The 16,340-nt window shown below is 43.2% G+C and overlaps 2 protein-coding genes across 3 annotated transcripts; one reads left to right on the top strand and one right to left on the bottom strand.

Annotated features, from left to right (window-relative positions):
- Window positions 1-12: 12 nt before the first annotated feature.
- LOC119723926 (peptidyl-prolyl cis-trans isomerase NIMA-interacting 4-like) lies at window positions 13-5,935 on the top strand. Of its 2 annotated transcripts, none has more exons than XM_038194833.1 (4): window positions 13-254; window positions 2,148-2,194; window positions 3,170-3,289; window positions 4,007-5,935. In XM_038194833.1, the coding sequence occupies exons 1-4, from the start codon at window positions 128-130 to the stop codon at window positions 4,163-4,165; spliced, it is 453 nt and encodes a 150-aa protein (XP_038050761.1). In that variant the 5' UTR covers window positions 13-127; the 3' UTR covers window positions 4,166-5,935. The 2 variants fall into 2 exon arrangements, with proteins under 2 accessions (XP_038050761.1, XP_038050762.1); XM_038194834.1 differs by having other exon boundaries at window positions 26-251.
- Window positions 5,936-9,608: 3,673 nt separating this feature from the next.
- On the bottom strand, window positions 9,609-15,963 carry LOC119723927 (guanylate cyclase soluble subunit beta-2-like). The gene is made up of 6 exons (XM_038194835.1): window positions 14,411-15,963; window positions 14,031-14,136; window positions 13,272-13,412; window positions 11,491-11,589; window positions 10,336-10,427; window positions 9,609-9,800 (listed from the first exon to the last, which is right to left on the bottom strand). The coding sequence occupies exons 1-6, from the start codon at window positions 15,812-15,814 to the stop codon at window positions 9,618-9,620; spliced, it is 2,025 nt and encodes a 674-aa protein (XP_038050763.1). The 5' UTR covers window positions 15,815-15,963; the 3' UTR covers window positions 9,609-9,617.
- Window positions 15,964-16,340: the final 377 nt, after the last annotated feature.

Below are 16,340 nucleotides of genomic sequence, written 5' to 3' on the forward strand. Positions count from 1 at the left end.
GATTGGTCAAATAGTGCACGTGCGTTTTTGTTTGCATCAATGCATGTGTATCACTTTTTCGGCCCAGTGAAAAATTGTTTTTTTTTTAGTCGTTTTTTCTTCAGTACTCAGTTGTAATAGTACCCTAATGCCGAAGAATAAGGGTGGTGGTGGAGGAGGAGCCAAAGGTGGCGGAGGAGGAGCCAAAGGGGGTGGAGGTGGCGCTAAAGGGAAAGGAGGAAAAGGGAAATCAGGCGGTGCTGCAGCTGCAGGCGGTAGGCCAGTAATGCAGTATAAACACTACTGACTAGAGACTGGCCTTATCAGCTTATGCTCATGCAATGTTGCTTGCTTGAGTAGCCGACTAACCTAATGTCATGTATGTTGAGTGCTGAAAAACATGCAAAACTAAATCAGGCCAACTTGACTCACTCTTGAGCCAGCAAAATTCTCCAAAATTATCTTTGGCCGAAGAAAAGATCTTTGGTATTTCACCAGCCAAGTTGAAGACTCAATTCAATTTTTAAAGGAGACTTTTTTTTCAATATTTTGCATATATGACTCAGACTAGTCAGAGTCTGGAGACTTTGAAGAGAGAAGTATAAGTGATTTCAAAATAAGGCTAAACATTAAAACAATCTGACCTCTTCATTCATTGTCATTAGTCTGGTAGCTGACTATGGAGAAATGTGTAGAAATAGAAACTAGTACTTGATGACCTATTTCTTTTGGCACAGTTGACACTGGTTGATTGACTACTGAAGGGTTGTTGGACTGGTTGTTTCAGGTGCCAGTATTTCAATTTCTTGTGTTGCATGACATTGTTTTCTATGCATGTAGGCCTACCTTAAGTTTTGGGACTCTCATAGTCATACACAGTATTGAGAGTCCCAAATTTTCACTCTAGCTTAACAACAGTTACTGTAACACTGGTGTTAAAATTAAATATGTTTATCAATCATGTCAATCAATTTCTAAACTGATGAGGGTGCCTGCAAGCATAGTTTTGTCGTGAAAATGTGAATACTGCAGAAAAATGAACAACCTGTAGGCCTAAACTTCATGTGTATTAAAAAAAAGGCTACATTTTCAATGTGTCCTCCCAGAACACATTAGCCAGTGGCAGTAAATTTTGTAAACTATACCTTATGCCGCTCTGTGTAGGGTTTGCCCTTAACTTTTTTTTTGACTGGCCAGCCGGACCAGTTGGCTAGAATTTTGACTGGTCCGCCAGGTTTTTGACTGGTCCGTCTTATACAGCGTGTACCCACCAGTTGATGAGTTTCACATAATTCATAATTAGACTATAGTCAACACCCATGTCATCATGTCACCTGAGCAATAGAGGTCTATTTTCTTCCTCCATGATCTGAGGCCTCAAAAAAAATTAGTTCTGCTTCAGCCTTCAGATTACATGCCTTTTAAAAATAGGGTCGGTCTGTCGGATTTTTTTGCCATTTTTTTTATTTTTTATGCAGATTGAATGGGGGTATTGGCCTCAGTAGGCGAAGATTTATTTTCATTGCACTACAAAAGCTATACACAAAATGATGGCCACAAAAAGTGAATAAAACCTACCTTAATTATTGTCAATATATTTACATTCGATAATTCGTAAAAAATAATGGAAAATTCAGGTCGTTCGCACCATATGCACAACGCTGTGCACAAGTAGGCCTACCCCCTCATAATGATAACAAATTGAGAATTGGTGAAGTTGACTTAACCTTGGATACGCACTGCAGAAGACGCCTGACGCTCAGCCAATGACACTGTATGGCTGTGTTCAGAATTAAATTACTTTCAAGTGCGTCCCTCGCGCAATACGCGTGTGAATCAGTAAGCGCACTCGCTGTGTCCCGTCCACGGGACACAGTAAAAAAGTGCCCTCTCACGTTCACGCACGGTGCACAAGTACCCCCTCAACGGTAAGAAATGAAGAGTTGGGGGAGACCACCTGAATAGACCTTTGAACGCATGACGAAGAAGCCTGATGCTCATGCGATGACGCTATGGCACAAACCAGTAATGCACGTGCTGTGTCCTGACCATTGGGTTCTCAAAAATGGTATTAAAAGCGCCCTCTCATGTTCCTGCACGGAGCCTATAAGGGCCTATATGTAAAGTGCTTTCGTTAATGAACATAAAACTTAATTGCAATTTTGCAGATGATGACGGAGGTGGGAAGCAAAAGAAGGGCGGAACAGCTGTCAAGGTGAGCTAGGGTCTGGTAAGGCCAAAAAAGTTAGTTTTACTTCCGATTCCATGGCATTTGATAATAGGGTGGGTACATATGGAAAAAAAATTTGGAAATTTTTTGTTTGTACAATCATATGGAGGCATCTGCATGTAGTCAAGGGTAAGGGGCCGTATCATAAGTCCGACGCCTCATAAGTCCGACGCCTCATAAGTCCGACAATGGAAAAACGAGGCGTTTAATTTGTCGGACTTAAGAGGCGTCGGAGCTATGAGGCGTCGGACCTATGAGGCGTCGGACTTATGAGGCGTCGGACCTATGAGGCGTCGGACTTATGGGCCTTTATTTGGTTAGGGGATACGATTTTGTCGGACTTATGAGGCGTCGGACCAATGAGGCGTCGGACTTATGAGCGGACCCCAAGGGTAAAAGGTAGTAACTGATGGTTGCTGATTTTTGTTCTCAAAAAAAAAATTGGTTAGGGGCTGTCAGAATAGGACCAGAAGCAGAACTATTTTTTTTATATTTTGCCTAAATTGAAAAAAAAAAACCAATACACTCGTAAATGGCTCGTACCATACTTTCAATGGGGGCGCTGTTCAAATCCTAAGGTCATCAACACTATATATCAGAATAGCTCTGGCTCTGACCGATTTCGGGGGGGGGGGGGGGGGGGGGTACGCTCTGGATCTGCACCTGCCAATGTTCCCCAATACCTAACACATGTATGTGCCCCCAAATCTTTAGGGTTTGGTTAGGGTTAGCTGGGGAACATATGTACTGGGGAACATAGGTTTTGGGTAACATAGGTATTGGGGACTTGTATGATGTAGCACCCCTCCGAAGACACACACACACTGTACATTGTAATACTGCTCGGAGGCAGATTGTGGCCTAAATTGTTTTGTCAACACTTTACAAATGTAAAGTTTTACCAAAATCAGTGGATTTCAGTCCAAGCAATGCTAACACAGTTTCAATGTCCCACAACAGGTGAGGCACATTCTTTGTGAGAAGCACTCCAAATGTATGGAGGCCATGGAGAAACTCCAGTCAGGGGTGCGGTTCAATGTGGTAGCTGAGCAGTACAGTGAAGACAAGGCAAGACAAGGGGTGAGTTTACTTGACATTCATTCTACTGTCATAATATCCTTGGCTGATTTTCACAATCAGTGGCGCAACTAAGGGGGAGGAGCCAGGGTATGGCTTCACTATGGCATTATTCAATGCTGGGAAGGTAACAGACTCACTGTGGAGGAGGTTGGTGATCCTCCCACAGCAGCATTGAATGGACCAAGTCTGGCCCAATCGCTTCGAAAGAGAGATGGGCACTCGTTGCCTGACCTCATATACACAATGTGTTGGGAAATCAGGTGTCCGGGCTATAGCCAGGGGAGCAAGGGAATGGCCATTCTGAATTGATTGAACAGAATTTTGTGTGCACTGGTACCAGATGTAATAGGCTTGTGTTGTCTTGGTATTTTTTTAAGCCTGGTACACGGATAATGAGTCAGGCACTAGATCGATTGGCTTAAATGACATGATCTTTTGCAACTGAAGTCTTGTCTCAATGGCGAAGAAACATAACCAGTAGCGAAATTTGAACACATTGCCGATAGTTCCAGACGCCTTGGATAAGTGTGCCTTCAGAATAACATTAGTCATGCGTACTTCACACAGTAGGCGCATGATAAACCAGTATGCGCACGCAGTTTTACCCAGCCACACGAATTAGAGGCTTTCGAAAGCGGTCACGAAGTGCCATCTAGTGTTCACGCTATTATAAGACAGACAGACAATTAATGGATTCCGTTGCCGTTCTTTTGCCAGGGGGACCTCGGTTGGATGACAAGGGGGTCTATGGTTGGACCTTTTCAGGACGCGGCCTTCGCGCTAGCCAACAGCTCACCAGATAAACCTATTTACACAAATCCCCCCGTCAAGACGAAATTCGGCTATCACATCATCATGGTTGAAGGAAAGAAATGACACATACAAAGACATCATCATGTTAATGTGGTATATCATAACTCTTTTACTGATTGTGTTTACATGCATCAGCTTGACAAAGACAGTAAACCTGAGTCTGGTTAATTATATGTACAATAGAAGACCTGATGTGTTGTGGGCATCTCAGAGGCCTAGGGTACTCTTTGTTATTTTAATTTAGTATTCATAAATACCTAAGACTAGTTTACCCATTCCTATTGGTCGAGAGCCTGCAATGTGGATGGTTTTAAACGGTTGATAAAACACTGGCTGGTTTTTCCAGTGTCGCATGAAATCTGGACTCCTATTAAATCCGGTGCCAGTACCGTTTTATTGATTGAACGTTCACAATCCTCACGTAGGCATGTGCAAACTACCGGTCAGTTAGTATTTCGTACATGTAGTCCTAAATACACACTACACATACCGGCACAGCTGCGTTCTGTGCCACGTCACGCAGGTAGTACACGTGAGGCGTGCGCTACTTTCCATGTAAGGAGTTGTTTATGACTTCTCGCGAGAGAGGGCCATACCATAGCATAGCTAGTGTGGTGTTTCGAAAAACATGAAGTAAATGTTGAACAAAACACTTGTTGTGACTTTTAGACCGAAAAGTAAAAAAAGAAGAAGAAATTGCCGAGAATCAATTTATGAATGGAAATAAATATGTGCTTGTCCGGTATTAAACACTATGTTTAAGACCATTTGGAGTCTGGATGCTGAAAATGACCCTCGCCCTCTGCTGGGGTCATTATTAGCATCCAGACTCCAACCGGTCTTACACATACATATGTACATTGTAGTGTTTAAAATCGGCCAAGCACATATGTATTCCCTTAAAAAAGTTAAGATAAATGCGCAAAAGGTTCACTTTGCCACTTCACTTGAAGCGATACAAAACCATTGCCCTTTCACTATTCCATAACGGATATTTCTATAGTTTTCAATCAAATACATAACTATGTGCCTTGTAGTTCTAAAGTGCCGTGTCCAGAAAACTTAATACAATCACACAACGACTTTTTTATTGACGAAGCTTTTTAACAATTTACTGATTGATTTCCAAATTTTTGGCCTGTAGCTTTTTGTGTCATACGTGTATGTATTACATGTATATGATCGGTAAGTTCAAGTGAAAATAAAGAGAAAACAACATGATCTTTAAAGGTAATATTACAACATTTGCTTCTACCCAGCTGTAATTTTCAGAAATGGATGGTTTTCGGGGTTACATGTACTATTTGATAGGAAATATTACACCGATCTGTTCAAAGTTTTGTGTTCATAGACGCTGGGAACACCAAGGAAAAAATGCTGTTCTTGTAGTCTAAAACCCTGACCCTACTTCTGATGAAACAGAGCAATTTATAGACGTCAGGGAATTGTCAGCAGGTTTGGGAACCAGACTGGATGGCTTGCACCCATTCACGGATGTGTAACCGTTTGAAAACAAAATGTGGAATAACTAAATTTGGTAAAAATTTGAGGTAAGCCCCCTAGTATTTGAAGGAATTCAGTTTTTTTATACAAAAATTCAACTTTTCTCGAAAAAGACAGCACACCAGGTGCCATGATTTCACAGGATGTTACATGTATTTACTTACTGTCAAGTAAGGTATTTCATAATAATTCGGTAGCTTTGTTTTTTGATGTTTGCAGATGTTGTATATGGCATTTAACATAGCGAGAAGATACATTGTAAATATTGTCGGTTTAATACCCTGACTCAGATTATTAAATGAGAATTTACCACATGTCAAGTAACTTTAAGTTTTGCCATTTTGATCATTATAAAGTGAAAACATAAACAAAAAGAAAAATCCTTGTATAAGGACGAGGACGAGCACGAGGAGAAAGCACTTAAATGTATGCACAGGGGAAGATGTTTGAATGCACGAGATTAATTATTCTGATGATGAATACTATAGTACATACTGCTGGAAAAAAACCCCGACTAAAGACCAATTTGACCTTGCCATATGTCACGTAGGGACTACCCGGAAACGTCCCTACCGATTAAACGAGAAAATCCTAACCCAAAGTGAAGATAGGACTGGCACCAAATACCATGTGAAATTATTCGGCCTGAACTGGTATCGTTTGGAAGAAAACAATCATTGAAGGTGGTTGAAGAAAGTGTGCACACGCGTGCCCGCGTAGAAAGTTTTGTACGTGTGTTGGCAACGGAATCCACTTCCGAGACCCCCAAAATTGTGCATATACGTTTTCTCTGTTCTCTCGAAATGTATATACATGTACTATCCACTGAGCTCAAACTTCGACAAGTTATTTGTTATTCATCCTTGAGAAATTGAGCAATATTGTTGCTTCAAACGAACACAAATACACAGAAAGCAAATGTTTAAGGAAGTACTTTGAGATACATAATTTATACACAAAAAAGACACACGTACCACTAAATGGAAACAAAAATTTAAGCGACTCCACACTCGTGGCAATGGCTTAGCAAGGGGGCCTGGGGGGAGGGGGGAACGGGGGGGGGGGGGGGGGACGGGGGTGTGGGGCACGTGCCTCAACAAATGTGGGCTGCTTGTATATTTTAAAATTAGTTCCCCCAGATGTCCCCCCCCCCCACCAAAAATCCCAAGTTTGGCGCTTGTCAAGGATTTGTTTTTGTTAAGTGTTTTGTTGAGTTATTAAAACGAAGAGGAATCTATTTTGGCTTCCCTTAACCGTACGGCTTCATGAAATGTGAATAAGCGTCAAAAGAGGTCCAGCCACCCCCCCCCCCCACACACACTTTCGAATTCAGCACGTACTTGCGGTGGCCTGAAAATTTGGGAGAAATGTTGTTCGGTCCGCCCGGCTCCCCCCTCATAACATGTTGATGCCCCCCCCCCCCCACCAACTGAAAAAAATCCTGGCAACGCCACTAGCACTGCTCGAGGGTGTATCGAGAGGAAATCACATCACATAGTATGTATCCCGCTGTAAGGTTTGCTAATTACATGCACTAGTGTGGCCATGAAGTCAGACTTAAAATAAAAATGTACGTTGGCATATTAAACACAAGGAACACCTAATTTATAAGACACTTCGATTCAGACTAACATCGAACCTGTGATATCGCTCATAAGTTTGACATGTGCACCCATTGGTCCTAGTACAAAACATTGTACACATATAGTGCATGATATAATCCACAAAATACGTGCAAAATAAAGCGTTTGAAGGGCATCTTCATCAGAAATCTTAACAGTTTAACAGTGAAAAACATTGAAAAAGTGTCCTTCGATATAGAATACTTTTGATTTTCGTTTGTTTAATTATCTTGGAGGGAATTTATGGAATTACCAGCTATGTATTTCACACTGTAGGCCTAGACGAATTTGACTTGAAACCTTTGGTTTTCGAATATTTTCTACCTTGTGGTTTAGCCAAGGCATGAGATCATTTAAGCATGGCGCGCGCGAGAGCTTTCTGCTTCGCAAAAACTCATTCGTGGCCGATGGCGTAAAGCAGATAGCTACCGTACGTGTGCGGTCAGTTTTACCATAATTCGATATTTAATATCGAACGTGTTTGATAATTATAGTCACTCATGCCCAAAGTCTTACCGTGTGCGGTGAACGAAAGCTATCTGCTTTCGGCTTGCGTGTTGAGTGCATGCGTGCTTCCTCCTCCCTTGTGGACATTTCGGATTCAGAGAAATCACTGGGCGCAGCCATTTTGCCCTCTACCTCATATGACAGAAACACGCAATTTTGGTAAAACTGACCGCACAGGGGAGCTATCTGCTTACGCCATCTGCCACGAATGACTTTTGGCGAAGCAGATGGCTCTCCTGTGCACCAGGCTTTACGCTCTTCAAAGCGTAGTGACGACAAACCCTTAGTGGTTGCAATGATATGCACTTATATTGAATCATTTGCATTTATCCCAAAAGTAACATACCGAAGTATTATCAAAAAGCTTACTTTGATTAAAGATCGTACATACTGGTACTAATTATAAACACCCTGTGAAATGATTTCATCTATACTTGCTGTCATTGAACCCCGCCGCACGCAAGAGCAACGTGCTGAGCAAAACAACACAATCATTCTGGGCCGTTTGCTCAGCACTTATAGCTCACAAAATATCCCCGTCTGCGGTGAATTATTGCCGAGTTTTCTGCCTCGCTAGGCCTGAGGATATATCCTGCTTTATTTCCTTCGCCTCGCGAGGCGAAAAACTCGCCGTGTGCGGTCAATACGTGCTAAGCTAAAAACATTAACTTGCCAATAAAATCACTGTACGCGTGATTGTAGGATATTTTTTGTACACATTTTCTAAAGCCTGCTGGCGTTTGTCCCCATGTTGTTTTGAAATCACGCGACCGATAACCAAGCATAATGTGCTTTCATTGGCTAGTCAATCGTTTTGGTTCGGCACGCTCAGGTTGACTGCGAATTCGCCCCTTGGCTCCCAAATGACCCTTCTTGTAATATTTTAAAGTGATGTTTTCCGTTAAAGTGGTTTACCAATAAGAAGAAAATTTCATTCTTGGTATGCATTTTGGATGACTTGTTTTTGTGCGAAAACTAAATCCGAAAAGTTTTCTCGCATTTAAACCAATCCTCAGGGCCAAGAAAAAGGGGTGAGATTTGTCAGGATTTTTTTTGTCGGATTTTTCTTGATTGAAGGATTTGTGTGGACCGGATTTTTTCCTGAATAGTGTTTTTAAAGGTTTTTATTCAGATAAAAGTAGAACAAGAGATTTTGGTATTTCAGGGGTGCTTTTAGGCAAGTTAAGGGCACCGTAGACCCTATGCGTTGGTCTTGGGTCGTACCCCTCAAACCCTCTGCTGACTATTTTGTACATTTGTTCATTTTCCTCCAATCTCACCCGTCCCACGGAGGAAGATAGTTTTCAGGTTAAACCCCAACTCCCCAACTTCTTTTCATTGTACCGCACCCTCTGTTGGCTGCCTCACTCTGTCCAGTCCGCTTCCACGTCCTCCTTGCCTTAGCCTTTAGTCAAGTCCCACGCGCCTATACCCGGACCATCCGGACACGTAACGCACCCCGGATGCTGGCACGTAAAAAAGACTAGCACGAGCGGCGAAGCCGCGAGGGCCTTTACTATCTCGTGAAACTAATCACTTATTCATTTATTCCCGTAATATAAATCAAGCAATATAAACCAATCATCTAACGGTGGTCGGCGGTTACCAGCAACAGCACGCGCGCCATCGCGCGAGTGCTGACTGGCGCCAGACGACGGCTGATTTACGTTAGTAATTCTGCATTTTCATTGGTTAATTCACAACGGGTAATGCATTATGCATGTCTACCAAATCGGTAGACAAATGTTAAGAAAAACATAAGCGTTTTCCACGAGATGGTAAAGGCCCTCGCAGCTTCGCCGCTCATGCTAGTCTTTTTACGTGCCAGCATCTGGGGTGTGTTACGTGTCCGGATGGTCCGGGTATAGGCGCGAGGGACTTGACTAAAGGCTTTCCTTGCCTCGGTACTGGATTCGTCCCGTAGAGGTCTGCTCGTACATGTGGGCGTAGCGTACCTCGTGCAGGCCGTCGTCGTTCATGATGTTGGCCTGGTCTGTGATGGGTTGAATGATCTGCTCGAAGTTCTCGCGGCCCGTCAGCCAGTAAGTTGTCATAATCCCTTTGCCCTGTGTAAGTTATAATATATCCTTCTTAGTAGTCTTTTGTCATTAATTATACACACACAAAACAAAAAGCTGTTGAGTTTGAGAGATAATAATAAGAAATTAAATTTTTCATAGCTAACATGGCCAAGATTCAAATATGGCTACAGGAGTTTTGTGAACATAGCTACGGGAATATGCGGCATAGGCCTACTGATATTGGGGGAACAAACAAGTCTAGAAATGGAAGAACAGAAGACATCCAAAACATGTGCAAAATAATCGAGCATGGGGCTGGGCGCTCTAGACCTTGAATATTTCTCTTTATACTCTATGGGGTAGGAGGGTTACCCTATATTCATAAAGTCCTCTGCACCCTCCCCCTCAAAATGCTTAGTTTTGAATGTAACATTTGTTGCTATAACCAAAGCCATTGACATGACTGTTCTCTTCAGAAAAGTGGATCGCTTGAGTTTCCCTTGCGCATTAGACCATATGGTCGTCCACACTTGTCTCATTGCATTGTTTTGATGCAATGCAGTATGAAGGGCCTACCCACTTTGATTTCAATATCCCCGCGTCGGCACAGCGTGAACCCGCCGATGTCCTGCAGCGCAAGGTAGGTTTCTTGGGTCACGTGGATGCGTCCAGCTACAAGGAAAAGGATAGAGAAATATATTAATTTTGAACTATGTTCCCTCAAGCGTTACCGGAATACTCTCTATAGCTGGTGATAGTTCTCCGCACATGCATTTACAGATGAGCTGGTCATGGCGGTAAGACTTAGCCACCAACAAAATGCTTAGTGAAGCCGAAGTTTGCACTAGCTTCAAAACATTTGGTAAACTGATTATTTGGTCATTTACGCTCATTGGATGTGCACGAACAAATCCATGAAGTTGATAAACGTTCTCTTCCAGTTTAACGCTTGCCGGCGCAGTGTACTTTGAAGTTTGTCCAACAGGCATATTTTGGAACGTGTGAGGGCGCTCTAGTGACACCATCACAATGATCACTAACACCCGAACAAAACTCAGTTATTGACACGTTTTTTGTAACTTTACTTGAAAATTAAGTTTGTAAAAATGTGATTTTTGCGCTGTAGCAGTATGTAGAACTTGCGTCAGTAACCTGGATTCACGTCTATTTATGGGTGCACCCAAGCAAATAAATTCCCATTCACAACCAGTGTAAAATCCCCATACTCAAAAATGCTTTTTAAAATACTCGGAACTCTCACAGGTATTCAGGCTGCACATTGAAGTGATGATCAACATGTCATTTTTTTTTTCATTTTCTTTTCAATTTTCGGTGGGTTGACCGATGACTTTATGAGAAATTCTCACCCAAATAAGACCACTCTATAAAACAAAAGATGTTTCCAAACATAGTGGAAAAGAATATCCATTTTGGAAAAGGATAATTCTAAAACATAGCTAAATAGCGCCACTTTCGGACCCAAATGCATCCAAATTGCTCAAACTTGAAAGCCCCAAGTCCCGGCCAGAGGAACAAAGCCATTTGTCTCCAATTCCCCAATTCCATGGCTCTCATCAGAATTCTCTAATATATAATAATTTGAGTGTATAACTTTCAATCATAAGCTCGGTAGACAGATTTTTTGGTCTATTTACTTGGTTGCACCCTTAAGTCCTCCAAAATGGCGCCGTGAAAGCGCCCTTGATCGCTGATTTTTTTTATTGCATATACTTACGTAGTCCCGAGGTCTGCATCCTTGAAGCCGTATTGACCGTGTCTCCAAACAGACAGTAACGGGGCATCTTGATCCCAACCACGCCCGCAACCACTGGACCTGTATCGGTGTTATCCAACAGTTTTGAATTCTAAGTCGTAACAAAATTCTGGCTCGTGTGCTACATGGATTGGATTAGGACATTGCGCGATGTCGCGCAGAGTGCAGCTGTGGCGATGCGTTGTGAATTGAGGACTGAAATACTGACTCACTGGTAGTATTGACCTATCGCGGTAGAATCGCGTTAGAATCAAGTCAACGCAGCTTGCGAAATATTGTCCCATTACATGATCAACAAATGGACGTGGAACGCGCAAAATCTGAGACAAACAAAACTTAGTGTACAAAAACTCCATAGGGTTGTCTAAAGGGCGTGGCTAACTCGCAAACGGCGATATCAATTGCGCATGCCTACGTGAGGATTGTGAACGTTTAACCAATCAAATGATAAGATGCACTGGATTTCTCAGGAGTCCATATTTCACGTGACACTGGAAAAAAAGGTGTAAGATCAGCCAGCCAGTCTCAATCATCTGTTTAAGACCGACCACGTGACGCGCTCTCGACCAGTCAGAATGGGTAAACTGTCTTAGGTATTTATGAATTAAGGTTTTAGTCTATAATTTGTCCGTAATCGTAGAAAGAACTTGTATGCATTGTAGTCTTTGTCAACCTAAGTCAAATCATACCCGTAGAATCAGGTACGATACGTTAACGCGTGCTCAGTTGTATGTAAGAAACAATGTAAGTGCAGAGCGTATGCATATGGATGAGAAATTACGGTAAAGCAAAACACGTTGTTTGCGTCAGAAATGCTGGAAAATTTATAATGAATGAGACAGCCTTCGATGAAGGTACCTTGCGCATACAATTCACCATATGCTTGCCTGTAACATTTATTTAAAACTTTAAGAAAAACGTATGCTGAACGTAAACGCAATTGCTTGAGTCTAGGCCTATACAGCGTGTCCCAATGAGCATTGTGCATGAAGAAATCACCACATTTCTAAAAATAGGAATGACAGATTTCGATTTCATGGCGTTGTAAAATGTAAAGTGTCGTCTATAATTAATCCGTTTTCTATGAAAACCCAAAACCAGATATATCCGACCAATGGAAATCCCATATTAAAGGAGTATAGTGTTACAGTAATAATGTGAGAATTAGCACCTGTCATTCCACATTCCAATTGTCTTTTAGACAATGGTTATGTCATTTGTGTAAGCCAAATTCCAACAGTACGTACCCTCAGCATTGACGGTATTCTGATAAAACACATTGATATCACTCTTGCAAGTACAAGTCATGGATCTGTCTTGAACCACAAATTATCAGTTACCAGTGTAAATAAGTGTTACACTGAAACCCTTTACTTTGGGATTTCCATACATTGATGGCGTATCAGTTTTGCGATAATTCTTTGATATGAGGGAGTGTAGTACATTTTTTGTTGTATCGTGTCTCTGCCCACACGTCATCAAAATCAAAAGGTTTAAGCGCCGCAAACGGCCAAGTGCGGTTTATTTTGTTTTGGGAATCAGAATTCCGCAAGTAATCTTGCTCATTAATAAGAACTCACCGCATGAACCTTACAGTTTTCATAAGCAAACAAACAAGAACATGGCTTAGACAACTGGACGGAATAGCCTGACCTTCTGCTGCCTCAAACGAAAGAAGAAGATCCCAGTGATAGTGGACCACTAATGAGCATGGCCTGCTAGCGTCTAGTGTCCAGACTAACCTGTATGAATCCCAATCCGTATTTTGATCTTCATGTTTTCTCGGTGAGGTACCTCCAGGAAACTGACTTGGTGGGCTAGGTCCAGCGCCACCGTTGCCAGCTCACTCACGTGCTTCCCGCCCACCATACGGCTTGGCAGACCTGTCAAAACACAATTGATTTTAAATATTGATCGTTGCTCTTATTGTCCGTTAATTAATAGTCTGGTGATGTAATGCAGGAGGAAATGCACTGGAAGAGAGATTTGGTTTCAGATGTCTCTTCTGAAATTCTTTACTTGTGCAGCACATGGCCTAGCAGTTAAGAGCACCGGACTGGTGTTTCAGAGGCAACAGTGGCGTGGGTTCGAGCCCGCCGGGTGGACACTTGTGCCCTTAAGCAAGGCACTTAACCATTATTGCTTCGTCCTTCGGATGGGACGTAAAGCCTTAGGTCCCGTGTGTTAAATGCAATGCACGTAAAAGACCCAGTAACACTTATCGCTAAGAGAAGGGGTTTGCCCCGGTGTTTCTGGCCTCCTGTTGTTACTCCCATGCGGAGTCCTTAGGAGAAGAACCAACCAAGAACCAAGAACAGAATATCGGTTACCGTGGTTGCTTCTCGTGACATCATTCTATATTTCCTTGTTTTGCATGTTTTACATATTTTAAATGTGACTCTCATAACAGGGCACCGAGTCTCCCAGAACTTCGGACTACATAATTAGACCAGAATAACCGCTAATCGGAAGATATCGTGGCATTGGGGATATACCAGTACCTGAAGCCAGCATGTAAGTCTCATTGACCGTCTCAACCTTGTAGACTTTGTACTGCTCGATGCGAGAATCAAAGACGAGGTAAAGACCATTCAACATTTCCACAACCTTCGGATGACAAAGAAAAACAAAATTACAGTGGAGAATATTTAAGTGAACACGATACATTTACATGTATACGGTAACATGCAAAGAAAGTGTTAGAGATATCTCAGTATCGGCAAGAAGTTGGGCACATTAACACCACTTGTGGACGGCGTTATCATTTCAATATGTCAATGTCATCGAGGACAGTATACTCAGATCAATGAAAACTAGGAAACCGGCAGGGTACATTTTGAACACAGTGGTATTGGTAATCATGTATCTAAACGATAGTTACCTGCATCGGTGTGCTGACAGCGCAAAGGTGGTTGAATCCCACGATGTCAGAGAAGAGCACCGAAGCACTAGCATAGGACTCTGCCTTGACGTCCATCTTGAGAACCAGTTGTTCAGCGACGATAGGGGGAAGCATGGAGTACAGCAGCCAATTGGATCGCTTCTTCTCCTTGTTCAAGGCCTTGGTCTGGGCTGCCAGGGTCAGGGCGTAGTTTTGGATGTCAGAGGTCAAGGACCAGATGGCTCGAAGGGTCAGGGGGCACATGACGATGACGATGACAACCAGTAGGATGCTGACGGCTATGGCTTCAGTGTCGTGTTCCAGGTCATTTTCTAGCAGGAGCAGAATCTCATTGGCCATGTTTTTCTGCACGTTCTCCAGGATGTCGATGTAGACCGTCATGCTGTCGAACCACACCGTCGCGGCCATGAAGTTTGGCTCGATTTCGGCCGCCTCGTTCACCAAGATGATCTTCCTCATCGTGACGATGGTAGCCGTGAAGTTGTCAAACATCCCGACCACATGGTTGTCGAAAAACTGGGTGATGAGCGGCGAGTATTTCTTGGACGCCTCGTAATTCCAGATGCCCAGGTTGTACTTTTCGATATACCAGACGTAATCTTCGTGCCTCTCAAATCCGCCTAGAGTGTAAAAGACGGAGCCAAGGGTGCGCTCGATGCCCGTCTCGACATTGCTGACGATCAGTAGCTGGTACGCCACCAAAACCTGCCAGATCTCGTTCCCTGCCGAGTTGCCGATGCTCTCGTACAGCCAGTCGATGAAAATCTGGAGGATATCCGTGTAGAAGTTGACCTCGTCGTAGACGGCCGTGTCGGAGCGGGTGACGGACCTGCGGTGGTCCACCAGATGCATCTTGAAATCACTCTTCTCCCGGAAGAAGGGCAGCTCTCTCAGGATACTGGTCTCTACCGGCCAGTCCTGAAGCTCGTCGATGGCGTTGTCGGTTTCCGGGTAGATCTCTGTCAGGAATTTGATATCCTGTGGGCCGATGACACTGACGTACAGCGCCGTCATGTCGCGCTCCCTTTGCAAGCGGCTGAGCAGGACCCCGATGTCTCGACTGAACCTGATGACGTTGCGGATTTGGATATCCACGCCGTTACTCTGTGCGATGGCTTGTAGATCCAGGACAGCCAGCACGGCGAGGGAGATAATCGGGACGAGGACAAGTAGGAGAATCTTAGCCAACTGGATGCGCTTCCCCTTGAGCGTCAGAGGGTTCTCTCGGCATTTGCTGACATCGTTGGAGTGAAGCAGCAACGTACGGACTGACTGGTCCAGCATGGACAGAGAACCAAACGATGAAAAAGAGCCGGTCACTTTAGGCGGGTCTCTGACCAGCTTGCCCAACAATATGTTGGAATTTTCCGCAGCGGAATCCATTTTCCAAAAGATTCAGCGAATGTGCTGTTAAAACTTAACCTGAATTGATGGAAACATCGTAGTTAAGTAATACCACACGTCGGAGCTTTTATTTGGAGAGACCTCAGCATCAGACAGCTTACTATCTTACTGTGGTTGCTTCCTTCTGTGTTTTTGTGTGTGTAATTACATCTGCGTCACGCAACAGCCTGTCCGTCGCAGTGGGAGACGCTTTGCAGGTTTCTCCCGAGCGCTCATTTAGGACGGGTATTTCTGGTGAAAGTCTCATTAAGCGAATTCATACAGCTTCTTGATCAGATGAAGGCCGACACTAGTCCGAAGCCCATCCAATTATACCATATTCAGAGCATTTATTTATGAACAGTTTGAAATTAAGCTACAGTCTTTGTCGAAGTTTCTAGGTCTGTTATAATGAATGTGGATAAATAATTGTGGGCGTTATTCTAACATCCAAACTGTAATTTACAGCCATGTTTTGTACTGTGCTCGTGGCATGAAACATTGCATAGTTTTAACGAAATAACAT

This window comes from Patiria miniata, unplaced genomic scaffold, assembly GCF_015706575.1.
Source record: "Patiria miniata isolate m_02_andy unplaced genomic scaffold, ASM1570657v1 HiC_scaffold_17, whole genome shotgun sequence".
NCBI lineage: Eukaryota > Metazoa > Echinodermata > Asteroidea > Valvatida > Asterinidae > Patiria > Patiria miniata.

Excerpts from the sequence above, each read along its gene's own strand:
- LOC119723926 (XM_038194833.1), top strand. The coding sequence starts at position 128 with ATGCCGAAGAATAAGGGTGGTGGTGGAGGAGGAGCCAAAGGTGGCGGA. Across the intron at positions 2,195-3,169 it reads AGGGCGGAACAGCTGTCAAG|GTGAGGCACATTCTTTGTGA; the intron begins GTGAGCTAGGGT and ends GTCCCACAACAG. Across the intron at positions 3,290-4,006 it reads AAGACAAGGCAAGACAAGGG|GGGGACCTCGGTTGGATGAC; the intron begins GTGAGTTTACTT and ends TTCTTTTGCCAG.
- LOC119723927 (XM_038194835.1), bottom strand. The coding sequence starts at position 15,814 with ATGGATTCCGCTGCGGAAAATTCCAACATATTGTTGGGCAAGCTGGTC. Across the intron at positions 10,428-11,490 it reads GATGCAGACCTCGGGACTAC|CTGGACGCATCCACGTGACC; the intron begins GTAAGTATATGC and ends TTTTCCTTGTAG. Across the intron at positions 9,801-10,335 it reads GCGGGGATATTGAAATCAAA|GGCAAAGGGATTATGACAAC; the intron begins GTGGGTAGGCCC and ends TAACTTACACAG.